At 44.4% G+C, this 27,985-nt stretch overlaps 1 protein-coding gene across 2 annotated transcripts in view; it reads left to right on the plus strand.

Moving 5' to 3' along the window:
* ART3 (ADP-ribosyltransferase 3) overlaps nt 1-27,985 on the plus strand; it is a 57,889-nt gene that overhangs the window by 21,017 nt on the left and 8,887 nt on the right. For both annotated transcript variants that reach the window (XM_027854640.1, XM_027854641.1), the window contains exons 2-7: nt 11,204-11,281; nt 18,622-19,327; nt 23,733-23,765; nt 24,647-24,679; nt 24,847-24,882; nt 26,827-26,859. In XM_027854640.1, coding sequence (XP_027710441.1) covers nt 11,213-11,281; nt 18,622-19,327; nt 23,733-23,765; nt 24,647-24,679; nt 24,847-24,882; nt 26,827-26,859 — 910 coding nt within the window. In that variant the 5' untranslated portion in view covers nt 11,204-11,212. The remainder of the gene's footprint in view (nt 1-11,203; nt 11,282-18,621; nt 19,328-23,732; nt 23,766-24,646; nt 24,680-24,846; nt 24,883-26,826; nt 26,860-27,985) is intronic.

Below are 27,985 nucleotides of genomic sequence, written 5' to 3' on the forward strand. Positions count from 1 at the left end.
TAGAGCTCTGGCCTTGGAGTCAGAAGGACCTGAGTTCAAATCCAGCCTCAGACACTTGACACTAATTGTGTGACCCTGGGCAAGTCACTTAACTCCAATTGCCGCACCAAAAAGCTCCCCCCCCAAAAAAAAGAAAGAAATTCTAATTGACCTTGTATCTAAGCTGTGTCTTTCTTTGAAGCCTTGTTTGCTGATATTGCAGAGCAGTGGTTCTGAAAGTGTGGTCTAGGAACTCCTAGAGGTCCCTGAGACCACCCTTTCTAGGAATCCATGAAGTTAAAACTTTGTTAATATCAATACTAAGATATTTTAATTTCTAGTATGGCAAATATCTTTAATTATTAACCACGCAAACAAAGTTCTTCAGGGTGCCCTCGATAACTTTTTAGAGGGTAAACGGTTCCTGAAACCAAAACATTTGAGAGTTAAGGGTTTCTGAAACCAAGAAGTTTGAGAATTGCTGGTTGTCTTCTTCTTAAGGGATTGTGTGTTGGGCATCCTTGGATTCATCATAACTATTAATTGTGATTGTCTTTCTTTCCTTGACTCATTCTTCTAGCCTTTCTTCCTGATATGGGACTTTGTATTAGGGGTAGGGTCTGTGTGGTTCTGGAGCTTTGTTTTGTCCTGACATATACTATCAGAGGCACCACTGCTTTCTCTGGGTACTGAACACTATGTTCAAGGATCTAAGAGATGGCTCAAACCACATAGATACACATTTTTAGTATACCCTCAAAGGCCTTATCTATGGCACAGGATGACCAGCGCTCTACTTGTCTGACTTTGTAGGCTTCAGGTCCTGGTTTGGGTCTGGGCCACAGCTGCAAGCTTCCCTTGGGCTGGAGCTCCAGTAGACAACTGTTGGCCCCAGTCCCTGCCAGCTCTTTGGAAGGCGCCATCATTTTGGAATAACAGAACCATAAGCTTGCACCTGGTCTGCACTTCCTGCTCAAGTGACTCAGCTGCAGGCCTCAGCCCTAGTCTGGACTGAATCTGTGACCCCATTCTTGCATAAGAACGACACAGATGTAAGCTTACCCCATTCCTATTCCTTGCTCTGTACTTAGCCATAGGCCCCAGCCCAGTCTTCATGCTGGAAAGATTTGCCTTCCTAGCTGGATCCCTGCTGAGTCCCTGGAGGCCTTTGGCTGGCTCTCTCTGCTGATCTGGGCTGGAGAAACGACCAACAGTACTTTCTCCTTAGATTTTCTAATAACTACTCATGATTGTAGGGGAGATTTGGGCTTTATTCCTCCCTCACTCAAAGCCACTTGCCTGTGCTCACCAAGCTGAGAAGAGTGACCTTCCAGTTTAGTCTGGCCAGGCCTGCCCTCTCTTGTGTCAGTTTGCAGGACGCTTCGTGAAATTTCTGGTTCCTTTCCATGGGGCTCGATCCTAGGGTCTCTTTTCCCATGTGATTTTGTGTCCTGATATCTCTCCCCAAGGTCAAGAGACATGATTCTGCTATAGATAAGCAATGTGGCCTTTTGCAAGTCGCTTAGCTTTCTGCCACCGTAATTGCTTATAATAATGACAAAAGTGGTCCACGTGATCTCTGCTGTACCTCCTGGCTCTAACATACACAGTTATAGTTGAGTCTGTGTTCCATGATCAAAGGGAGCAGATGCAAAAATCCACAGGTTTTTAACTTGCCTGCTTGACTGTTAATTCAGTGACTTATGGAGTGCTGTATCATGTATAATGGAAAGAATATTAGATATGGAATCACAACCTCTGAGTTGGAGTGCTAGCTCTGTGGTGACCTGAGGTGTGACCTTGGATAAATCATTTTCACCTCAGCCTCAGTTTTTTTCTCTGTCAAATTGGGATGATAATACTCACACTACTTAACTTGCAGAATTATTGTGAGTATAGCACTTTGTTCACTGTAGATCATGGAGAAACCTCAGATTCACAATTTTAGGACACAAGTCAGTAAGAAGCTTTATTGGCAAATTTCATGCCAAGACAAGGAGAAGTCAGTTGATTCATAAAGTTTCTGTCAGATAAGTGAGCTCTGATTTCAAATAATTCTCTGGTAGTATATATAGAATCAAAAAGTAAGAGTGGTCATCCTGGATTGCAGGCTATTTACAGCTGGTGTTAGAAATAAGTGGCCTTGTTCTGTGTGACCCTGGGCAAGTCATTTAGCCTCCATTTGCCTCCAGTATGTCTTTGCCAAAAAACCCTTGTGAACAGCATTGGTATGCTATGGGCCACAAGATCATGAAGAGTTGGACACAACTAAACAACTGGGTAGGCAGATAGATGGAACTCTGTGTGTGTATACACAGGGTATGGGTATATATACATATATATACATGTAATCCCATACCCACATATATGTATATGTTGTATGCGTATGTGTGTGTAATTTCAATGGGGAGATACTAGCAGCTGGAGGGGAGTAGCCTCAGGAACAGTCTCTAGGAAGGAATTCCAGGCATTATTTAGTTGTTTTTAGTTGTGTCTGACTTTCTGTGACCCCATTTGGGGTTTTTTTTTTTGGCAAAGATACTGGAGTGGTTTACCATTTCCTTCTTCAGCTCATTTACAGATGAGGAACTGAGGCAAACAGGGTCACACAGCTAGTAAGTGTCTTAAGGCTATACTCAGGTACGCCTGGCTCCAGGCCCAGTGCTTTATCCATTGGGCCACCTAATTTCTCCATTCTAGACATGGGGGACAGCCTATGGTAGGCATTGGAAGAGAGCTAATGATAGGCAATTTAAAGTCCAACGGCTAGTCAGTTTTAGGGGGACAGGGCCTTTTGGTTCCATCAAGCATCCAGCTATATTTAGCTCCATTCTTTAGGATGGCATTTCATCACCCAAAGGACAGAAAAGGAAGTTATCCATCCAGCTTCTGGCCATTCAGGGAATATGCCGATGTGGTCAGAGAATTCTAAGTGACTTAAAAACATCCTGGGCCCAGCCATCACGTTGATTGAAGGCACGGGGAGGAGCCCCGGTCTACAGATCAGTGGCCAAGCCAGGCTCGGTTGTCACTGCCAAGCTGTTTGGGGGTCATCTATAAAAAGAAAAGTACTGCCTGTCTCAGTTATCACTGTCAGCAGTCTCACCCCACCTTGGAAGGCCAGTCTCTAGCTGGGAGAATTGGGGAAACAACTGGGAACTTACGATCAAGCAGTCATCCTCCCCCAAAAAGGCAAAAAGCAAGGTAAAGTTTTCAAAATCTTTACATAAAGCCTAAGAAATGGGAACTTTTTAGGATTAGCTTTGCGCAGATGTGAGTAAAGAGGCGATATGGTCCAAAGGGAGGAGCCCAGGCTTTGGAGTCAGAGAATCTGGGTTTGGGGTTCTAGCTCTCCCATTGTTTCACTGTGTGAACCAGGATGTCACGTAACTCCGCTGGGTCCCTTGTTTCCTTCTATGTAAAACGAGGCGTTTGCCCAGCTTGGTCTCGGGGGTTGCTTCTCATTCTCATTGTCTGGTCTCACTTTCCACTGTGACAGAGGCACCTCCTGTGTGACCGGGGAAAGAATGCTGCACTTCATACCTGCCTCCAGGAATCACTGTCTGTGTCTGGGGCAAGCCACCTCTCATTGTCCTCATCTGTAAAATGGAGATGGTGATGCCTTCAAGGCATCCCTTGTAAGACTTTTGTCAGGATTGACTGAGATGAAACAATATAATAATACCCTTTGCAACCCCAAAAGCACTGTCATTGTTAGCTCTCATTATTACCTTGGGGCTGATTCCAAGTGAAGGGAACTTAGAAAAAGAAAGTGATCTGTTAAGGTGATCTGTTAAGTCGGCAGTCAGTTACATTTTTACCTATTTGATGAAACTGCTAAAATGAGGTGAAAATTTGTACTACAGTGTCATGGAACTGGTAATGCTGGTCCCCTGTAACTTTTGACCTTTGTTGTTATCCTTAGTATTGGCTGACATTTATGGCTTGTACAGCACTTTATGCATATTGTCTATTTCTCACACTGCTTTGAGACAGGTAGTACTGATTACAAATGGGAAAATTAGGGCTTAGAAAAATTGACAATCCCAAAGTCATTTCATGCCAAGTGTCAGACTCAGGCTTTGCATACGGATTCTCTGATGCCAGATCTAGAGCTCTTTACGTATTATTCTGCTCCGCCTTATTACCACTGGCTATAGAAAAAAATTACTCTGTTGTTACCTTAGAAATGGGCAAAGGGAAGAGAAATGTAGAGCAGCTGCCTCAGCTTCAACAAGCAATGCCTTTCCTGGAAATAGTGACTAGCGGGATGGCCTCAGCCTCAGGAGGTTTTGAAGTGTCCTCTTTACTTTTTCAGTCTTGTAAACACAGGATTAAGGAAGAGGCATTAAACAAAGCTTGTAGGCCTGTTTATGTGTTTTTTTATGTGATGCATGTCCCCACCTACAGGCCCAAGGAGTGATGGCTCATTTTTTTCCTGAGTCTTTCCTTTGATTTGGATGTTTGTTTGTATTTTTTTCTGGTATAACCTGTCCTACCACAGCCACAATTACCAGCATGTCTTTGTCACCCAGTGACTGACCCCAGTGTACAGAGAATTTGAAAGAATATTTTTTTCTCCCTGTGTGGATAGTGTTCTTGGTGAACTAGTGAATAGTTACTGAAAGCTCTTAGCAGTGTGAGGAAACACTCAATTCAAACACCCCTTCTTCCAGGAAGCCTTTGTTAATACTTTTCTCTTCATCATTAAAGACTTGCCTTAGGGGCAGTTAGGTGGCGCAGTGGATAGAGCACCAGCCCTGAAGTCAGGAGGACCTGAGTTCAAATCCAGCCTCAGACCAAACACTTGACATTTACTAGCTGTGTGACCTTGGGCAAGTCACTTAACCCCAATTGCCAAAAAAATTTAAAAGACTTGTCTTACCTCCAGTGTCACCCACTCCACACACATACATTTTGCTTGTACCTCCCTTTTTACTTATTTATAGTATTGCCTAATGCCTGCTGGATAGCTCAAACTCAAAATGTTCAAAAGAGAGCTTACTGCATTTTCCTTAAAGTCTATCCCTTCTCCAAACTTCTCTGTTTCTGGTGAGGATTGTTCTAGTTGTTAATTCTTATGGTCACCCAAGTTCATAAACTAGGAGCCATCCTCAACACCTCTCTCTCTCTCTCCTCTCTCTCTCCTCTGAGAGGATCTGGATCCTACCTCAGACACTAGCTATTTAGACCATACCAAACCATTTCACCTTGGGTGGGATGGGAATCCTTTCTTCATCTGTAAAATGAGGGGGTTATTACACTAGATGGCTTCTGAAATCCAAATCCGTGTTCCCTCCATACTCCCAGTTCTCTCTTTTGTTTTAGGTACCAGAGTAGAGATTTAATCAGCTGAACATAATGGAACTTTTTCATAATGCCCCAGTGAGAGGCAGGCATGGCCTAGTGGATAGAGCCAGCAAGACCTGGGTTCGAGTTCACTCTCTGAGTGACTCGCCATACTGGCTGAATAACCCTGGGCAGTGTTCTCTGCGTCTCGAAGATTAACAGTTGGGGAGAAGGTGCTGACTTGTACTGGTAGAAAGTTTCAGTTCTTGGGAGTTCCCCATACCAATAAAATCAGAGGTAAAATCCCTATCTCTAGTCATTGTGGTCAGTCTTTACATTTTGCTGTAATTATGGATGAGAGTAAGAAAAGTAGAATGAAAAGAGTTCTGCCAGGGGAGACCTGGGTTCAAACTCTGCTTCTAACACATTTTAGCTGTGTGACCCTGGGCAAGTCATGCAACCTCTCTGAGCCTCATTTCCAGTTGTAAAAATGGGAATAAGACCTATAGTACCTTTGGGGTTGTTATGAAGGTCAAATGAAATAATGTGTGTAATTTTGTTATTGTTCAGTGGTGTCTGACTCTTCGTGACCCCATAGGGGTTTTCTTGGCAAACCGTGTGGTTTGCTATTTCTTCCTTCAGAGGCATATAAGAGGTTAAGTAATTTGCCTAGGATCACACACAGCTAGTGAGTGTCATAGGCCGAATTTGATCTTAGGTCTTCCTGACTCCAGCCTCAGTGTTCTACCCAATGAGCCACCTAGCTACCTCCGATGTATGTAAAGGGTCTTATAAATGTTAGCTATTATCATGTTGATGATATACAGCAATCTTATCAAATCTGAGGACATATAACTTGTTTTCTTGTAATTGTAATTCACCTTTATTTCCAATTCAGTATAAATATTGAATCAAAGACTAAAGCCACTTTTCCCCAAGTTATTTCTCATACAAAAATATTGTATAAAATAAGTCACTACTGCAGAGTCATTCTGAAGTGACCCCATGTTTTGACTACATGCAAGCAGCCTACGGGGGAGGCCGGTCCTGCAGGAGGAAACTGCCCCACAAGTGCTAATCATATCTCTCCTTTGCTAATCCCATCTCCTCTTGATGAGGAAAGTGGGAGCAGCTGCCATACATGCTCACCCCATCTCCTCATTAGAGTTGTGGACCAATCAGATACTTAGGGAGTAGCGGAGGGGGCACTAATCCCACCTCCTCACATTACCCATTGAGTAATCCAGTCAAAATACCTTTGCCCTTATGTGGAAGATGCTTACCCCTGTCTATAAAAGCAGTGCCCACTTTGAATCCCAGGTCAGCCCAGTGGCTTGCCCACCAACATTCTTCTGCCTTGGTGTGTTAATAAACTCCTTTTTAACTTTCTCTTCCTGAGTTTTGCTTCTTTAATCAAGGAAAAAGCCCAAACAGAATTTTCCTTTTAATGGTATCATCATTCTTTTTTAATTTGGCTCAGCCCCGCAGCCAGAAGAAAATCTGTCCTTGAACCCTAGATCTTTTTGTGTCCTTATGCGAATACTCAAATATTGGTCCATCCTGCTGTAGCCCCATTGTTCATAAATAAGGCAGTGCACTGATCATTAGCAGATGGACCAGCCAGATTCATCTAGCCAGCAAAAATAATTCAAACTGCTTAAGAACAGGAACAGGAATAATGGTTAAAATAGCTGTGCGAATAACCACAGAGGAGCCCACGTCTCTCATGTGTATTCCATTAAAGATCAGACAGGAGAACCAGACTGAGTAATGATCAAGATACCATTACGTATCTCAGACTACACAAAAAGACGGCCAGAATCCTGTAGGCAATGGGATGAACTGGCCAGTTCTGAAATCCTATCGGTGCTCATACCAGCAATGCTCCAGGACATCTGAAGTCTGCCTTGCACCCAGAGGAAGGAAACCTGGAGTGCTTGGATGAAGAATCGCCTAGAAGATTGGAAACCCCTGGTTCTCTGACCTGGCACCCACAGCTCTGAGACAGGTATGCCTCAGGGGTACCGAAAGTTAACTGCATTCTGACCTGAGGTGCTCCAGAAGGATTTGAAGTCCAGAGCACTTTGAACCTAGATTTCAGGTCTGAGAAGATCCGAGACCTGAAAATAAAGGCTGAAGAATAGGGACCTAGCAGTACCATATCTAAAACTATAATACAAAGCAATAATCATTAAAACTGTTTAGTAGTGGTTAAAAAAAGATAGGCCGGTCAAGGAGTAGATCAGATAGAAAACGTGCCGAAGTGAACAAACATAGAAGCATAGTGTTTGATAAACTAGAGAGTTCTAACTCCTAAGTACAGACGGGTCTGGCAGAAGCTCACCCAAGGTCGCAGACTAAGTTGCTGACGCAGAACAAGATAGGGCATGGACCCGAGGTTTCGTTCACGTGAGGAGCTCCAAGGTGTAGACCCTCTGCCATTGTACTTCTGTGCCTTCTCCTCACCGTGTGCTGCTAGAAAGTTGCCCAGAGAATGGTGAAGTTAAAGAGTGTTGTTACCCAGGGTCACACAGCTGGTAAGTGGCTGAGCCCAGACTCCGTCCACTGCGTCACCTACCTGCCCCTTTGTAAAGTTACTTTTCACGTTGCTTGTAAAATTGTGAACCTTTATTATGGCATAGCTTGTTTCTCAAATACCTCATTCAACATGTTAGGTTTTCTTTTGCACATTCTGTTTTAATGATGCGGGTTTATGGCCTGATTCTGACACGTACTGTGTGACTCTGGGGTAAGTCGTTTAGCCCTGTTGACCTCAGTTTCCTCATCTGTAAAATGAGCTGGAGAAGGAAATGGTAAACCACTCCTGTATCTTTGTTAATAAAACCCCAAATGGGGTCACAAAAAGTCAGAAATGACTGAACAACAACAATGTACCAGGCACTGTGCTAATATTATATTAATATATATATATAATTTAATTGTACTAATGCTAATATATTAGATAGCTGAATATTATCTCATTACATCCCCTTCAAAAGCCTCTATTCTAGCCTAGCTATTACCTGAATTGAGAGTTACCCCTCCCATTTCAGTATCTTTGCCAGAGCAGTCCTCCATGCCTGGAAAGTGTCCCCTGAAACTTTAGCTCCCTTCCATAGCTCACCTCAGGTGCTACCTCTTACATCAAGCCTTTATGACTTCTAGTCATTTTAAGTGCCTTCCCTCCCCTTATCACTTAGCAGAGCGGCAGAGGTTGAACCAGGGATAGAAGCAGGTGGCCTCCTAAACGTTGTAGACCTTCTGTAACTGTTTAGAGTGGAATTTCTATTTCTCTTTCTCTCTTTTCCTGCTGTTCTTTGTTGATAAAATGCAAAGAGAATGTGAACTGCTTGGACGAGGTCTCCTTTTTTGTCCCTGTATCCATTAAATGTTATCCTACTGAATCATAAATTCTCTTAAGGCAGAGAATACTCTGTAAGCTACACAAGGTCAGGTAATAAATCTTAGCACTTTCTAACTTATCAGTGTTCTAAATATAGCAGGTGCTTAGTAAAAGTTGAACTGAATTAGTATTGTAAAATGTATGTGGTCCGGGGAGCACAGCAGGTCATCTCCCTCTGAGAAGCTGCAGCTTTGAGGCTCAGGTAGCCCAGGTTCAGGTTCAGTTCTGGGGTAGGTGTAGGGAGAAGGAGCCTCCAAAGAGAAGGGGCACATTCTTATTTGTTGTCTTTGGTTCATTACATTCCCATCTCAGAGTGGAATTCTGGGGATCGTCCCTTAAACAAAACTTAAGTTTGACTCATGTCTAGGGCCTCACCTTCTAGAAAAGTACTAAAAATACCAACTACATAAGGCATAGGATAGCTGCTATTTCTTTTAACACCAAAGACTTATAATTACACATAATACTGCCTCTGGAATGTTCCCCAGTTTATCAATCCTGCTTGCAGGGTTGGGTCCCCAGATGGTCACTGTCACAGGTATGCTTACCTTCAATAATACGCCAGTAAACATAATTAACTCAAAGCAAATTCGAAGATAGCATGGTAAGAATAGTAGCTACAAAACATTTTCTCTATAATCCTGGGGCTTGTTCTGTCATTCCATACAGCCTCCATGAGAAGAGTAGGCTTGAACTGTGGTCTGAGGCATGCATGTGAAGAACACGTGTGGCCACGGCTCCAGATCTTCTGGGCCTTAGTGTCCTTTCTCTCCTTGTTCAGTCCTCACAAAGCTCCTCTACTACACGTGTGTGGGCGAGGCATCTCTGCTGGGCTCCGGGGGTGTCTTCTTCTCTGCTGTTTCATTCTTAAATGCCAGCGTTAGCTCTGTCTCAAGTCTGTGTTGAGTCTCTCTTTTCTGCAGCCAAAAGCCCTGCTCCTCAGCATTGCTTCCCGCCTCAGGTGAATGCTTTTCTCTATGTATGTTTAATGCTGTTTTCTCTACTGCATCTTGAACTCGGACACTGCTCAGTGGAGTCTCTTACTGGGCAAGAAGCTGATAATGGGGAAGGAAGGAGAGAGAAAGCTTTATCTTCTTTTGCAGGTGTCTCATTCCACAGGGCTCTGGGCCTGACTGACTGCAGCTTGGCGTTCTTTTAAGGGTCACATGGGCACATGGTCAGTTATTGCAGTTCCTTTTAACTCCATCAGAGAAAGGAGAAATAGAGAGAGCAGCCAGAAGAAGCAGAAGAGGTCTTGTCAGCAGTGTCTAGGACACAGACTGAGCACTAAGCATGCTCCATGGGAGGGGGTCTTCCATCCGATCCTCCCACTACAAAATGAAGTAGACACCCAAGGAACCAATTTCAACAGGTTGTGTTTTCGATTGACAATTATAATTTCTTAGATTCTGCCTAAGAGAGAAAGGAAGAGAATATTGCCACAGTATTTACACTCAGGTAATCCTTATCCTTTCTTCCCTTGTGAGGGAAGAAAACAAGGTATCAAAAGTATGTGCCTTAGTACCCATGTTGGTGTTTTAATTTATCAATGACAGATCTGACCCAAGTGTTAATAGACCCAGGTACTAGACTCAGTTCTGCTACTAACTATGTGTGGCCTTGGGTAAATGATAGAACTTCAGTCTCCTTATCTGTGAGCAGTGAGTGGCATAGACAGCTCTGAAATTCCATGATTCTCCACTGTGTGAGGCAGCGTGCCGGCTGTGGGAATAAAAAGACAAAAACCAAGCATCGTCTGTCTTCAAGGAGAGGATACGTGTACATATAGGTGTAGCTGAAATAAATACGAGATGATTTAGGGGGAAGGGGACAAGATTCGGTGACTGATGGATTCCTTACTCAAGGAAGGCTGAGGGGGGCGTGTGGAGCCGAGAAGGACACTGAGCTTCTGAACCTGTGCCCCTGGAAGAATGGAGGTGTCCTCCACTGAAAGAGGGAAGTTAGTAAGAATGGTGAAAGGGAAGAGGCTTTCTTTTAGCCGGGTGAAATTTGAGGTGTCTATGGGACATCCATTCTGGAATGTCTGGTAGGCATATTCCCTGAGAAAACAAAAAAGCTATTAACCAATTTATAAAATCCTTCTTAAATGTTTGTAATCATTTTGAATGAAGGGGAAATGAGATAAGCATTTAAACAGCACGTTAATTGTTTGGCTATTTCTTCACTCCCCCTTAGACTATTCACCAGAAACCTTTCACATGTCTAAGGGACACTGATCCAAAGTTCACCATTCCATACCTGGCATTTTTCTTCCCCTCTCATAGCCCTCTTATAAAAAGCTAAGGAAGTGCAATTTCCCAAACACTTTTATTTATTTTTAAAAGTTCATGACTATAGAGCCACCACAGCTCACAAAATCCATTTCCCCATCTCCTAGATGTATTTACTAACCCATTGCTCAGATTTTTATTCCCATCACAAATAAAAATGTTCCATCTCCTGCTCCCAACCTTGTAATATTCCCTTAAAAAAAAAACCACTACTAAATCGAATTTACTTCCCTTTATTCAGAAGTAAAAAATGAAGACAAACTACCTTGAAATGGTCCCTGTGATGTTGGCGGCTGTGATCCTGATGGAAACTTTTCAGGTAAAGTGAACCTTGCTAGGGGTGAGGGGTTTGGATATAGTGACTGATTATTGGGATGGAAAGCTTCCAGATAACCTTTCCTGAGCCATTTGGGGGGGGGGAAGAGGAATTTTGACAGTAAGGCAGAAGAGTAATAAATAGAAGAGAGATTGAATTTTGCCAAAGTAAAGAAACAATGTGATACATTTTTTTAAAAAGGTAGTTCAGGACTTTGTATCAAGGAATTTCGTCTCAAATCCTCATTCTGACATTTACTAACTGCTTAGCTGCAGTTATTTCACCGTACCTTGCCTCTCTGAGCCTCAGTTTCCTTTTCTGTAAAATGGGGCTAATAACACTTGACCACCCATCTCCTCAAGTTAAAGTGCTTTGTAAATGTTAGCTCTAATTGTTAAACAATTGATTTCTTCTAACTGATAAAGGAGGGAATATACCGTCAGATCTGTTCATCCAGGCTTTTTTGTCTGATCTTAGCTCTCAAGCCCTGTAGTTCTTATTGAGTGCTGGTGTGAGTGAAATCACAATTCAGGGTACTCTTTGTTCTGAACATATAGTCAGCTGTGGCTCCTGGCCAAAAGAACATGAATGAGTTCTTAATTTAGCACAGTGATAGATTTTTTTTTAAGAATTGGGGTGTGGCTTACATTATGCTCCAGGCCGAACAATTGAACCAGGTAAGTGTCCCTAAGTTCTACTGGTGCCCTATCTTGTTTGTACTTTCTTCAGGGCGCAGGAAAATAGCACATATGGGGTAAGAGGTGGCCGCCATTTGGTCCTGCTAGAGCTGGGCCCCATGTGTGGGTCTGATATCAGCCCAGAAGTGCATCCGCCAGTGCTGTGGCCTGCTTATTCTGCTAGTTATTGCTTTACTGAAGAGAACAGGACACAGGAGACCCCTGTGTCCAAGGGACTTCTCGGGCTAGGTAGTGCACCATTTGGTCATCAGGATTTCTTAGTTCTCGACCATGCACTGACTAGCTTTATGATTTCAATAAGGTCACTGAGCCTCAGTTTCATAATCTGTAAAATGGGAAAAACTGACTGTACCTGTCTCACAAGTATTGTTGTGGGTACAAAATGAGATAATAGATGTGACATCTGTCTGAAAATTTAAAAGAATGTATATATTTATGAGGACTGTATACAATGTGAGTTTTCATCATTATCAATCAGCATTGCTGAAATACTTCCACCACAAACATCCTCCTCTATGAAAGCTCCTCCCTCTTCTCTGACTAGCAGCTCCCAACCTTTCCCCCCAGGCCAGACATATCTCTTGTAAGCAAGAGAACCTTTTGAAGAGTAACGAAATTAGGGGCAGCGAGGTGGTGCAGTGGATAAAGAACTGAATTCAAATCCGGCCTCAGACACACAATACTCTAGCTATGTGACCCTGGGCAAGTGGCTTAACCCCAATTGCCTTGCAAAAGAAAAGCAATGAAATTAATTCTAATGCAACCACTATATATCAGTACCTAGGAATGTTTTAGATTACAGCTCTAGGAAATTTCAATTCAAATGATCTTGGAATGTTAAAATTAATCGTTATCTATGTGTTACTATCAAAGGAAAAGCTGGTTACAGGCTTGGGGGTGGAGCCAAGATGGCAGAGGGAAAGCAGTGACTGTCTTGAGCTCTCTCCCAAAGCCCTCCAAATACCTAAAAAAATGACTCTAAACAAATTCTAAAGCAGCAGAACCCACAAAAAGACAGAGTGAAACAAATTTCCAGCCAAAGACAGCCTAGATGGTTGATCAGAAAGGTATTTCGCGCCGGGCAGGGAGAGGAGTGTAGTTCGGTGTGGGCGTGCAGGCCGCAGCGACCCTGGAGCAGGCCTCAGAGGACTGAATCGCAGGCAGCTGTGGCGGATTCCAGACTTTTCAACCCCTGAACACCAAAGACAACTTAGAAGGTCAGTGGGAAAAGTCTGTGACTGCGGTGAGAGACGAGCTAGGTCTCAGCCTCAAGTGTCAAGTGTGGCTCAGGGCCGCCGCTTTTTGCTGAGCTTCTAGCCCACAGACTGAGGGGGAATCGAGTGGCTGATCAGAGGGGGATTGCAGGGATCTCTTTGCCAGTGCTGAGGCAGGAATCTATTGCTTTGCCCTCACTTGGATCTGGGTCACAGTTCTGAGGGGTGGTCCTGGGGCAAGGAGGAATGGTGGTGTGGTGGAGCTTGTTGTGGCGGTGGAGAGAAAACACCTTGCCCCTTATCATAGCACCTTGGAAGAACTGAAAATTTTCAGGTCCCTAGAAGTACCTCTGAATACAGCTGTACAAACCCCCGAAGCTTGGAACAGTACACTCTTCACATTGGAAACAGACTCTTACCTTAACAAAGAGCTTAAAACTCAAGTAATTGGCCAGGATCATGAGTAAGCAGTGCAAAAAGAGTCAGACTATATTATCTTACTTTGGTGACAAAGAAGATCAAAACATACAACCAGAAGAAGACAACAAAGCCAAAGCTCCTACATCCAAAGCCTTCAAGAAGAATATGAATCAGTCCCAGGCCTTGGAAGAGCTCAAAAGGGATTTTGAGAAGCAAGTAAGAGAAGTAGAGGAAAAACTGAGAATGATGCAAGAAAATCATGAAAAACAAGTCAACAGCTTGCTAAAGGAGACCCAAAAGAATACTGAAGAAAATAACACCTTAAAAAAATAGCCTAACCCAAATGGCAAAAGAGGTTCAAAAAGCCAATAAGGAGAAAAATGCCCTAAAAAGCAAAATTGGCCAAATGGAAAAGGAAGTCCAAAAGATTACTGAAGAAAATACTTTCTTAAAAATTAGAATAGAGCAATTGGAAGCTAGTGACTTTATGAGAAATCAAGACACTGTAAAACAAATCCAAAAGAATGAAAAATTAGAAAACAATGTGAAATATCTCATTGGAAAAACAACTGACCTGGAAAATAGATCCAGGAGAGAGAATTTAAAAATTATTGGACTATCTGAAAGCCATGATCAAAAAAAGAGCCTAGACATCATCTTTCAAGAAATTATCCAGGAAAACTGTCCTGATATTTTAGAACCAGAGGGCAAAATAGAAATTGAAAGAATCCACCGATCTCCTCCTGAAAGAGATCCCCAAAGGAAAACTCCCAGGAATATTGTAGCCAAATTCCAGAGTTCCCAGGTCAAGGAGAAAATGTTAGAAGCAGCCAGAAAGAACCAATTCAAGTACTGTGGAAACACAATCAGGATAACACAAGATTTAGCTGCTTCTACATTAAGGGACCGCAGGGCATGGAATATAATATTCTGGAGGGCAAAGGAGATAGGATTACAACCAAGAATCACCTACCCAGCAAAACTGAGTATAATCCTGCAGGGGAAAAAATGGTCATTCAATGAAATAGAGGACTTTCAAGCACTCTTGATGAAAAGACCAGAGCTGAATAGAAAATTTGATTTTCAAATACAAGACTCGAGTAGAACATGAAGAGGTAAACAGGAAAGAGAAAATCATAAGAGACTTATTAAGGTTGAACTGTTTACATTCCTGCATGGAAAGATGATATTTGTAACTCATGAGACCTTTGTCAGTATTAGGGTAGTTGGAGGGGAAAAAATTATATGTATGTGTATATAGATTTAGATAGATAGAGGGCACAGGGTGAGTTGAAAATGAAGGGGTCATATCTGGAGAATAAAATTAAGGGGTGAGAGAGGAATATACTAGGAGAAGGAGAAAGGGAGAGGTAGAACAGGGTAAATTATCCCACAAAAAAAAAAACAGAAAAGAAAAGGCTCTTATAGTGGAGGGGAAAGGGGGGAAGGTGAGAGGGAATGAGTAAATCTTATTCTCATAGGATTTGACTTAAGGAGGGAATAACATACACACTCAATTGTGTGTGGAAATCTGTCTTATCCTACAGGAAAATAGGGGGGGAAGGGGACAAGAGAGTAGGGGAATGATAGAGAGAAGGGCAGATGGGGAAAGGGAGTAATCAGAAGCAAATACTTCTGAGGAGGGACAGGGTCAAAAGAAAGAATAGAATAAATGGGTGGGCAGGATAGGATTAAGGGAAATAGAGTTAGTTTTTCACAGCATGTCTACTATGGAAGTGTTTTGCATAACTGCACATATATAACCTATATTTAGTTGCTTGCCTTATCAATGAGGGTGGGTAGGGAGGGAGGGAGGAAGAAAATTTGGAGCCCAAAGTTTTAAAAACACATGTTTAAAAAAAATGTTTTCACATGCAACTGGAAAATAAGAAATACAGGAAATGGGGTACAGAAATCCATCCTGCCCTACAGGAAAATAGAAGGGGAAGGGGATAAGAAAAGGGGGGGGAGAGATAGGAGGGAAGGCAGACTAGGGGAAGGGGTATTTAGAATGCATGCCATCTTGGGGAAAAAAAAAAAGAACAAAGGAAAAGCTATCATTTTCCAGAACCACAGAGGGGAGAACAGTCACTTTCAGCATTCAGGAGACTTCTTCTGGTCCTCCAGTGTCCTTTCAGAGCCTCTGACAAACATCCTTTGTAAACACAATGTCCACACAGAGACTTGTTCAGCTATTTTCTCCAACCTCTACTCAGAGCATCAAGGTTTTACTTACCTCCCTGGTACTAAAGTTCACAGAGTTACTGGACACTAGAATTGGAATGGGTGTTAGGCCATCCTTCAGAGCAGTGGTGTCAAACTCAGGCAGAGGCCAGAGCCACGGAATTGCACACAGGGTCCCTGTGGGCCACGTATTTACCTCCTACCTTTGTTTCTTCGTATTTTTATTTATTTTGAAAAGATTTCTCAATTACATTTTAATCTGGCTTGGCCTGCACTCGGGGGTAGGTTGTGTGTTTGATACCTGTCTCTGCTCTAGATCATCCTCCTTCTTTGATAGATGAAAAAACAGGCCCTGAGAAGGTTAAGTGAGTTGCTTTAAGTCATGCAACCAGTAAGTAGCACAGTAGCATGACTGAGTTCCCATGAATCCAGACTTTCTTCTACTTATTGCTTTATAAGGGAGCATATATTAGAGCTCAGGTCTTCTGATTCTGAGCCTATTGCTTGTTGATTCCACACTGCCTTCCCATCTCCAAAGTTAGCTCTTGAGGAGCTAAAGATGAGGCATTGCAGATTTCACCTGTGACGTGGTCCCTAGGGTGGCTGATGATGGGACTTCAGAGAGGAGTATTGTGATTTTAAGTGACTCAATAGAAATGCTATGGGCAGCTGGGGAGGAACCAAATTATGCTCCTAACCCCCTTTATGGTATGGTTCGTACAAGCTGGCTGCCAGGCCTAGGATGTACTTCTAACTCTTACTGTCTCTGACGTCCTTCAAGGCCCAATTCAGGTGCCGTCTCCTATATGAGCATTTCTTGATCTCAACAGTTGTTAGTCTTCTTTCTCTTTCCTTAAATCATCTTGGATTTATTTATCAGTGTACCCTGCCCCCACCATAGAATGTCAGATTCCTTGAGGATAAAGACTTGTGTTTTTGTAGTATCCCTAACACTTTTCTCAATACCTTTTTTAATAAGTTTTTTAATTGAATTGATTATAATTTAGACATGCAAACACTCTTATTCAGTCATCTATGGAACCTTAATTCAGATTCTGGATGAAGGAGGGGGGCCTTTCCTTTGCCAAAGTCAGCCCCTCTGCATGCACCTTCCAACCCATCTCCTCCTGCCTTCTCTAGCAGATTGCTCCTACTATGTCCATGTCTCCCCATTTGTTTAAAAAAACCCAGACAAACAACTCAACCTTTACTGGATCCTGCCACTGCAGTGAGCTATTGTTCTGCATCTCTCTTCCCCTTCTAAGCTAAATTCCTTGAGAAAGTTGTGTATGCTTGGGACCCCTACTTCCTTTCCCTTCTAAATACTCTGCAATCTAAGTTCTAACCTCATCATTCAACTGAAACTACCCCCTCCAGAGTTACCAATGGCCTTAAGTAACTAGAGTTACTTAATCACCAGGTCCAATGGCCTTTTCTCAATCCTCATCCTTCTTGACCTCTCGGCAGCCTTTGACAGTGTCAGTCATATTCTTCTCCTGAATACCTTGCCTTCTCTAGGTTTTCCTGCTACTGCTCTCTCCTCATTCTCTTCCTACCTGTCTGACCATTCCTTCTCAGCCTTCTTTGCTGGTTCTTCAGATATAGGTGTCCCCCAGGGATCTGCCCTGGACCTTCTTCTCTTTTCACTCAGCAGCATCTTACTTGGTGATTTGATCAGCCTCCATGAGGTCAGTGATCATCCCTGTGCAGATGATTCATGTATGTAGTTATCCAGGCCTTAATTTCTCTCCTGAGCTCCACTTACAAATCACCAAATGACATTTAGATAACACGAACTGTGTCCCATAGACATCTCAAACCGAACATGTCCAAATCAGAGCTCATCTGTCCCCCAGAACCCCGCCCCCCGAAATCCCCTGTTACTGCTTAAGGCTCCCACCATCCTCTTGGGCAGCCCGGCTCAGAACCTCAGTGCCCTCCAGGAGGCCTCCCCCTCCCCCTGCACTTCCACTTATTCCCAGATTTCCTAGTTTACCACGGCTCTCTCCCTTCACACAGGCACCACCCTGCTTTAGGCCCTCATTACATTTCTCTTGGACATGACATTGGCCTTCCAACTGGTCTCCCTGCCTCAAGTCTTTCCCCACTGTGGTCCATCCTCTCCTGGCTGCCAAGGTGATTTTTCTAAAGTGTCGGTCTGACTATGTCTCCCCCTGCTCAGTGAGCTGCCCTGGCTCCCTGTTACCTCCAAGATCAAATAGAGCCCTTTCTTTGGTATTTAAAGCTCCTTCTAGCCTGGTCCCTTCCTGCCTTTGCAATCTCTAACGCCCTGCTCCTATCCACACACAGTCTGACCTGAGTGCAGTTACTGACACGCCGTCACCCATCTCTGTGCCTCTGCATTGGCTTCCCGTCATCGCCACCTGTTAGTTTCCCTGGCTTCTTTCAAGACGCAGCTCAGATGCCATCCCATGCAGGGCCTTCCCAGTCCCACAGCTGCACATGCCTTCCCTTCTCAGGTTGCCTTCCATCTGCTTTGTATAAATCTTCCGCACACCTAGTTGTTATTTATGGTGTCTCACCTATTGGACTGTCAAGTCATTGAGGGCAGGGCTTAATCTTTCCTTCCTTTGTAGGCCCAGCCTCAGTACACTGTCTGACACATGGTAAGTGCTTAATAAAGGATTATTGATGGACAGAATAGTGGATAAAATGAGACATTTCCTGTAGTACAAAGACAGCCTCTGAAGGTGAACATATGGGGAGCCGCATTGTCTTGCCCTGTTTTGAGAGATAGTGACAGGAAAGTAAATGATATGCATAATGTCTCTCATTTCCACAATGTCTGTTTTCTCTCCTCCTTCAGGTTAAGGGTCATATGTTAAGCATGTCTACCAATACTTTTGATGACCAGTACCTGAAGTGTGCTGAAAGAATGGAGACCAAATTTGTTCCCAAGTTGCTCATTGAGGAAAAAAACAACCATAAGCTCTTCCATTCTGTGTGGACAGAAGCAACATCCCAGTGGGATTTAAAGAAGGCCCAGCTGTTGCTCCCTCCAGGCTTTCAGGACAACCATGGCATAGCACTCACGGCATACGCTTCACAAGCTCAGAGGCAGACCCCCTTTTACCAAGAGTTCAGCTCTGCCGTAGAAAGAGCTGGAAGGTCTCGAGATGATTATATCTACAGCTTCCCGTTCAAAGCTTTACACTTCTATCTGACGAGAGCCTTGCAGCTTTTGAGCAGAGAGTGTTCGCAGAGTTATAGACATCCAGTATACGCCAAAAGCCTTTTAACTTCATCTGGGCCCCCTGGACGTGATGGGATCAGGTTTGCTCATTTTACCTCTTTCAGTGTCAAACCTGAGCCCGTATCTGACTCAGAAACATTGTTCACTGTCTACACGTGTTTTGGCATTTCTACAGAAATAGTTTCTGATTCAGTAAATGGAGGCATCTTAATACCTCTGAATGAGGTTTTTCAACTGACCCAGGAAGGGAACAGAGCCAGCTTGGTCCTTAGAAGCATGAACAAGACCTGCAGCTATTTTGACTGTGCATACCTTGGAGGTAAGAGGGTCTGCTCTTCTTTATTGACATTAGGAGCATGAACATGGGTTCCTTAGACCCGGGGGTATTGGGAAGGTGGAATTGACAAGGAGAGTTTCTACTGACTGGATCCTTCACATCCGACCAGTTCAGAGGAGGCCCCCTTTGAAAACAAGTGCACAGCTCAGAGATCCCAGACCTTCAGTGACTAGAAGTTTGTGGCCATCTCTCCAGCCAGTAGATTTTGTTACTGCCTTAGCTCCTGGTGGGCATATGACTGCTGTTTTGAAAAAGTCCAAGAACAAGGATACATGGGCTTAGATTTTTTTCAAGGAGCTCTATGAGTGTAGAGATCTAGCCCTAGAATAAACGTGACTGAGGCCCTGGGATTGCATCTGAGCTCTCCCACCTGTGTGGCCATGGCAAAATCACTTCACTTTCTTGGGACTCCCCATTTTCCCTATTGCAAAATGATCCCTAAAACATCTTCCAGTTCTGTGTCCTGTCATCTCTCCAGCCTTTTACCCAGCCATCATGATTCTCTAGATAAGACCTGAATTCTAGCATCAATTGGCAGGTATCAGAGTCTGTATATTAGTGGCTGATGCAGTTTTAATCTCTATCATTTTACTAGAAAAAATGTCAGTGTGCCCCCTGGATTATAAAAAGTTTTCTACATTTCCTTTAGGGTCAAAAAACAAATCCCCTATAGCAGAGCAGGGAAGCAGATGTCTGCCTGACCTCCCAGGCTTATAAATCTCCAGTCACAAGAAGGGATGTTCACTAAATATTACATGGTCAGTCATTAAAGCTCCTGCTGTGTGTCAAGCACTGGGCTTTCTGAAGGACTAGCTGAAATCCCAAGCTGTACCAGTGAGTGAGTCTCAAACAGGAGGAGGAAGACGTAGCTGGACTGAATCAGAAGTTTTGGTCACCTTTGTCGTGATTTAGGTTTGCATACAGATAATGGTCATTAGAGCCGATTCCAAGTTCAGTGCCCTGTCTTTGTGTCTCTAAGGGGAGGGTAGGTAGGCAATGAGGCCTTCCACTGGCATGGTGCTGAGCATCCGTGAGCTCAGAGGACAGGGGTTCTGTCTCCAAGTGCGAGCTGTGTGTCTCTGGGCCAGTTACTTCTCTTCTTTGGCCCTTAGTTTCCTCATTTGTAAGATAAGAAGGATGGAGCTCATGGAACCCCACTCTTGAGTAATTCAGTCCAGAGAGGGCTTAGAGCCAAGCGCCCGATCCTCCAGAAGGATGGAATGACTTACTGTATATGAACATGTGAATGTCTCCTGAGAAGGGCTTGATGAGCCCAAGCCTAGGCTTGTGAAGCTCCGTGAGAGCAGGAGCTGTGTCTTCATAATCTTTGTACCACTCCTTCCTCCAGCCCCCTCCCTGTACAAATACTAACGCTCTTCACATCATAGTGGTGACCGAATGAATGGGTAAACAAATGGTGTGAACGCTATGTATGCTGTGCTGCAGAGCTGAAAAACTTGATTGGGATTCTTTTATTTGGGCCACAGTAAAAAGGTTCCCGAATCCTGTGGTAGAAGGACAGTTCCGTGTGCCACCTCAAGGAGGATGCCCACATGCTGGGCAAGTGGCCTTGAGTGTGTGTGCCGGCAATAGGGCAGACCATAGGAAGCGTCGAGGCAGAAGCTAAGTAAAGGGCTTCTGATGCCACTGTCTGAAAAACAGAAAAATGTCACTCCTCGTGTGCCACTCTTTTTACTAATTTGTACTAACTTGGAAAGATCCATTTGATCATAAAGTAATTTTAAGTAGGGTAAGCAACTTTATTTATTCATTCTTGGGCTGCTCTTTTAGAGGATGTTTTTAGTGACTAGGTTAAAATGATTTGGTATTCAAATATAAAGTATTTATGAATACTCTGTTTGAGTAACCAAAATACATTGTTCCCTGGAAATCTCTTTTCCCCCACCAAACTTATTTTAATGCAGATAACATGTTGTGATGGGAAGAACTTTGAATTTGGAGCCAGAGAACTGAAAATCAAATACCAGCTCTATGAGCAATTCATCGGCATGACTTTGGGCAATCAGTGAACCTCCCTGGACCTCAGTTTCTTCATCTGCAGAATGGGGAGAGTTGGACTAGTGAATCTCTAAGGTGCCTTCTAGCGCTCGATCCTATAAAGTGAATTCCAACCTTTGTAAGACTATCGCAAGTTCTGGATTAGCAGAGTCCGGGCTCATGGGGTATTATTTATTTACTTTATTTATTACAAGTTCAGAGCTGGGAGGGGCCTCACAGGTTATCTCAGCAGCTTCCTTCCTCCATAAGCTGAGGCCGAGAGGGTCAGTGACTTCCCCCGGGTCATAGGCGTAGTAAGTCGTAGAAGCACGATTTGAACCAAGTCTTCAGATTCCAAATCCTCTGGAATTCCCTGTGTTTCCTTTGGGCTCATGAGTGGCTGAGTGGAGAGGATGCAGGGCTGGGAGTCAGGAAGACCTGCCGTGGAGTCGTAGCTTATGGCCTTTCTCAGCTTTCGCTTCCTCTTCTGTAAAATGAAGGGTTGTTAGGAAGATCGAGTGCCTGGTGAGGCCCTGTCCGTCTCTGAGCCTCTGATCTTATTTACGTAGTACCTCATGAACCGGAACTCCGTAAACTCAGAATCTGTGAGAATCTCACAGAGGTTGGGATGCACTTTAAAGGTTCACAGGACTTAGAGACCCACTAGGCCAGCCCTCCTCATTCTGCAGATGAGAAGAGGATCAGAGGAGATTTTATACAGACGTACATACATACGTACATACATACATACATACACGCATACATACATATATATACATACTATATATGTGTGTGTGTGTGTGTGTGTGTGTATATATATATATATATATATATATATATATATAAAAATATATATATCTCCATCCATCCATCCATCCATCCAGGCATACACACACAGTAGCATGCAAGCAGGCAGGTAAGCATTTATTAAGCACATACTATGGGACAGGCACTGTGCTAATCACTGGGAACCAAATACAAGCCCCCCCCAAACATAGATATTCCCTACCTTCAAGGAGCTTATATTCTACTGGGAGAAGACAACCCACTAAAGAGATCTGAAAAACGGGAAGAGAGGAATGAAGGGACCCCTGTGGGGGCAGGTGGCCAAGTCCAGAGAGTCAGAAGAAAGCTGGGAGCGTGATGAAGGATGGCTGACCCGGAGCACCCCCAATGGGACTCCTGGGGGATCTCGCCAGAGTGGAGAGGCTGTTCTGGGATGGGAGGGCAGCTGAGGCGTGGTAGCAAAGTCCAAGGAATCTGTGCTTGCAGATCTTAGAGTCCTGAATGGATGTGAGCTATGATTGCTGTTCTGTCACAGTACCTTAGAAAATCATCGTTGTTTTCTGAAGGGGGATCAGAAAACAGAATGAATTTAAATCTGCCTTCAGATTCTTTGTAGCAGAGATTGAATGGCCCTTTAGGGGCCGTTCCCAGGAACTTGCTCCTAGTTCAGCTTCCTGACTCTGACCTAACACGAGGGAGCTTTGGGGCCTGCTTCCAGCCCTGCCCCCGTGCCCCCCACTCAGGAAGCCCCTCAAAGTGGCTCGGATGCCTCCTTTTGTGTAGCCACCGAGGCACTGGCTCTTCCAGTGACACAGGCGATGAGTGAAGTGCAGCCCAGCTGGCCGTGAGAGGTCCCCAAGCTCCCAGGGGTCTCCTCGAGCCAGAGTGGGGCAAGCCTGGGGATGCTCTAGGCCGCAGGGGCGGGGAACCTGCGGCCTCGAGACCACATGTGGCCTTCTGAGTCCTTGGAGCCACCTCCTGACTGAGTCTGGGTTTACAGAACAAAGCCTTCTATGAAGGGAATCTGTTCTGTGAAGTTTGGATTCAGTCAGCGGGCCGCACTTGAGGACCTGCAGGGCCACATGTGGCCTCGGGCTGCACGTCCCCGCCCCTAACCACTGGGCACTGACCACTTTCTACGGTGGAAACTGTGAGTGTCATTCATTCAGACAAGTACTCAGTGCAACAGAGGAAATGCCTATGAAAAATGAAAGCGCTCTTTCGTTATTGTCTCTGGCCTGACATTCCTTCACTAAGCAGGCTACTGTTGGGGTCCCAACGTTGCATGCTCACAGATTTATTTGTTACTAAAGGTTTCTTAAATCCTATAGCAGAGCACATAATAATTTACAGACATAGTGCTTTCATGTGTTGAAGCATCACGATAACCCCTTGAGGTAGTGTCATTGGTTTTATTATCCTCTTTACAATTGAGGAAACTGAGTCTGAAAGAGGTTAAATAACTTGCCCATGATTCCACGGCTAGTAAGTGTCTGAACAAGGATTTGAACCCAGATCTCTCTGGACTCCAAGTCCAGGGCTCTCTACGCCGGCTGACAGTCTTCTCGCTATAAGAATAAACAATGTTTCTCTCTTGTTTCAGGCTTGAAAACAGAAAACTGTGTTGACAGCACTGGTAAGATATGGTTTAAAGTATTTTCTTGGTTAGTCAGAATCTCATCGGTGTCTTCTGTCAGTACCTCTCAGAGTGCCGGCCAGGATTCTCTGTAAGTCTGCTGCTGCCACTTACAGGGAGGATGTGGGCTTCCATGGACTTCCTCCTCTCCTCCTGTGCCCAGGCAGTGGCTGCCTTACATGCTGCTATCATGCCCACCCAGAAGGGCTGCTTAGACAGCCAAGAGCTTTCATCTCACCCCCTGCCAGGAACAATGTTAACAGCGAGGTATCCCTGGCTTTATGCTTCTCCCGGCGTAGTAGAGCATACTGGGAGAATTCAGGCTAATATGTTTGATCAGTTTTAAGAAATAAAGTTTCGGGGGACAACAAAGGAGTGGAATAGTGTGTCAGAGGGAGAGTAGGATATGAAATGTGAGGCACCAGACCCAACATTGTCAGAAAAAGGACAATGCCGAGACATCTGTCTGGCTTCTTCAGGGAACCTCAAGAAGGTGATACTGAGAGATGTGAATGTTAGACAAGCACAGGGTTAAAGAGAGCCCAGGAGGATCTGACCATCTGACAGCTGTGAGAAAACCTTTTCTGGGATAAAGACACCACTTAGGCCCATCTCTAAGGGTTTCCTTTTGCTGGGGACCAGTTTCAATTTTCAAGTAGGAGCTTTGCTGGCATCCCCTTAGATATACTTTTGAATAACAGAAACTGAGCTTGTTTCTCTGCTTTGTGGCTGGATAATCTCTTCATTTAAGTCACCATTTTGTTGGGTCATTTGAACTACATTAAAGTCCTGGACTCACGGAGAGTTCTTGGCTGAGTTTGACATTGACTCCCAGACTGAGTGAAATGCAATGAAAACCTGTTTTTGTTTGTTTGTTTCAGGACAGCTGAAGTCCAGATACACCAATTTCCCTGGTGAGAAATCTTTTTTTTTTTTAAATCTTCCCTCTTCTCCTCCATTCCTTCCTTTCTTTCCTCCCTCCCTACCTTCATCCCTCCTCTCATCTCCACTTTGTTTGCATGTTGAATAGCTCTCTTCTATTTATTTCATAACCCAATTCAATGATAATGTCTCTATTTAGGATTGAAATTCAAAGAAAAAGAAGATGAGATCACTGGTAAGAAATGCTTTGGGAGGGACAGCTAGGTGGCACAGTCAATAGAGATCCAGCCTTGGAGTCAGGAAGACCTGAGTTCAAATCTGGCCTCAAACACGTGGCACTTACTAGTTGTGTGACTCTGGGCAAGTCACTTAACCCTGATTGCCTCACCAAAAAGCAAAAGAAAAAAAAATGCTTTGGGTCAGTCAGTCAGCTAGCACGTTTTAAGTGCCTGTTATGTGCCAGGTACTGTGCTAAGTATTAGGGGTTACAAAGGAAGGCAAAAGATAATCACAGAGCTCTTGGTCTAATGAGAGGGACTACATGCAAATAACTGTGTACAGGCTAAATTAGAGATAAATCCACAGAGGGAAGGCACTGGCATTGAGGGGGATTGGGAGAGGCTACTCATAGAAGGTGGGATTTTATTAAGTTTCTGGCTAGAAGGTGGAGGTGGCAGGGGGAGACGGTGGCAGACATGGAGTGCTTGGCGTGTTGTGTGTGAGGAGCAGTGAGGAGACCAGGGTCACTGGGTCACAGAGCATGGGGGAGAGAGCACAGGATGGGGTCAGGTTATGGAAGGCTTTAAAAGCCAAGGGAAAGATTTTATGTTTGATCTTGGAGGCAGTAGGAAGCCTCTGGAGTTTATCGAATAGGGGGTTGACGTGGTCTTGTTTAGGAAGATCGATGTGACAGCTGAATGGGTGATGGACTGGATGGGAAAAGGCTCGAGGCAGGCCGGGGGGCTGTTGCCTGGTGTGAAGGATTTGAGGCAGAAAGAAGGAACATTCCCATGGCAGAGGGCTCCGGTCAGCTGCCCAACAGCTTGATAAGGCAGCCATCTAGGGGTGGTCATGGGTACTGCAGAGGCCAGCTGTTTGCCTGGTCTAGCCCTTACTGACTCCATTATTGTTCCCTGAAATCCCTTAGCCAGAGGTTGAGCTAGTCTAGAATGGCAAAGAGCAAAACCGTACCACCATCCAGAGGAAAGAAGGTGCACATGCAGAGGAGCCCTTGACTCCTCGACTATGGTGATTATATTAGTTGTGACAAGGAAGATATGAGCCTGGTGGTTATGACTAAATGCCCTCCTGGCCTGGGACATGGTCGGGTGTTGCAGATGCCGTTCTGTCCTCCCACGGCCAGACTGGGTCTGTGACAGCACCTCCCATGGGCATAGGCTCTGTCTGAGAGCTTCTCAAGTACTTCCCACTGCCTTGGATCACAGCCCCTTGTGAAGCTGAGAAGATCAGCCAGTGCTCTGCGGGGATCAGGGATTCTTCTCGCTGCACACTCCTCAGTGCCGTAAGCCAGAATGAAGTTCCTCATGTGCCCATGTAGGGTATCCTGCCTTCATCTCTCTACTTGGGCTGCTGGGAGTCAGAGATGAACAGCAAGCCCAGCCTAATTATTGCTAAATCATCCCAATTTCCGTCCCATGGCATAGGGTGTGCCACAGTAAACACTCCAAGAAAAGAGTGACCATTGAAAGTTTAAAAAGAGAAGGGGAGATGGTATTCTAGGGAATCCAGATAGTGTAACCAAGGCAAAGAGAGCTCCTGTGGTATGTTCTGAGAAAAATGAATAGACCAGTTGGCTTGAAGAGGGTTTGTGTGGGAGAATAAGTAAGAGATGAGACTGGAAACTCATTGAAGGCCTTGAATATCAGGCTAAGAAATATGTAGAATTGGGGCAGCTAGGTGGCGCAGTGGATAGAGCACTGGCCCTGAAGTCAGGAGGAGCTGAGTTCAAATCTGACCTCAGATCAAACACTTGACCCGTACTAGCTGTGTGACCTTGGACAAGTCACTTAACCCTGATTGCCTCACTAAAAAAAAAAAAAGAAAGAAATATGTAGAATTAATCCTAAGGGTAATGGGGAACCCATTAAGGTTTTAGAGTAGAACTGGGATGTCACCCCATTAAGGCAACCCTCACCAGTCAACATTTTTCATTTCACAGAAATGAAGAACCATAAGCCTCACGGTCCAGAAGGTGAGTGGTCTTCTGGTTCACTCTCTCATGACTCTTGCAGGCCCTCTGAAGGGAGCTGAGAGTTGTTTCCAGAACGTGGTGTGAGATAACACTCTCGTGGCTGCCTGCAGAGGCCTTTACGGCTGTATCTTGGAGTGGGAGGAGAAAAAAAGAGAGATGTGTTTTCTTTTTGGCCCTTGTGAGCAAGAGCCATCTTAGCTTGAGGGTGTAACTACCTCAGATATTTTTAGATGGAATTTTTGTGCTGTTTGAAAGGAATTCAAATCTCTATCCAGATACATTAAAAGAACATAAAGAAAAGTCAATTTGAAAAGCATTTAATAATGACTTGAGGAAGCAGCAAAGGCAGACTTTTCTGGATCAGATTCTCACAAATGGGAGGAGCTAGTTGCTGGGGTGGAAATAATGGGAATCCTAGGAGGAAATGACCACTCCATCCTCAGGTTTGTAAAAGAGGAGAGAAAACTCAAAGATCTTCTGATAGGCACCTGAGGTTCTGCGAAAGCAGCTTGCACAGGGTTCAGGGAAGAGAAGTCGGATCCTGTGGAATAAAATGCTTCAGGGTAAGTCAGCCCAGGAATGAGGGAAACTCTGAAGACACAGAGGGAAACACTTTTTGTGAGGAGGTAAGATAGGATTTGTTTGAAGAGACTAATGTGGTATCACAGAGAATACACCAATCAACTTAGACTCTAAAAAGTGATGTTCAGAAGATGGAAGGAAGGCCACATCACATGGCAGAGAATGAATAGAAGAACGTAGCATGGTCTTGTAAAAATAATACAGAGAGTGGTAAAGCTCAGAATGAGCCCAGGATTGATCCAAGAGCAACCAGAAGAGCTGTGCTGGAAAAGAAGGATCAGAGAAGGTGTCGGACCTTTGGTTGGGGTGGATGAGACAATGAGGACTGACAGCAGAGAAAGCAAAGCTGCCCAGTGCTCATTCTGGGTCTCTCTGCAGAAGAGAGCCACCTTGGCCCTGGAAACGACAGGACAGAAATGACTAACGGGGAGTTGAAACCCAAGAAGAGTGAGGAGGTAATCAGACAGCACCTCACCACCCCCAATGACGTCATGTCCCCTTACCAGGTGATCCATTCTCAGGGCCTGAAAGAACCAACAGGTGT

The sequence above is a fragment of the Vombatus ursinus genome, unplaced genomic scaffold (genome assembly GCF_900497805.2).
Source record: "Vombatus ursinus unplaced genomic scaffold, bare-nosed wombat genome assembly UNPS02010461.1, whole genome shotgun sequence".
NCBI classification, from domain to species: Eukaryota; Metazoa; Chordata; class Mammalia; order Diprotodontia; family Vombatidae; genus Vombatus; species Vombatus ursinus.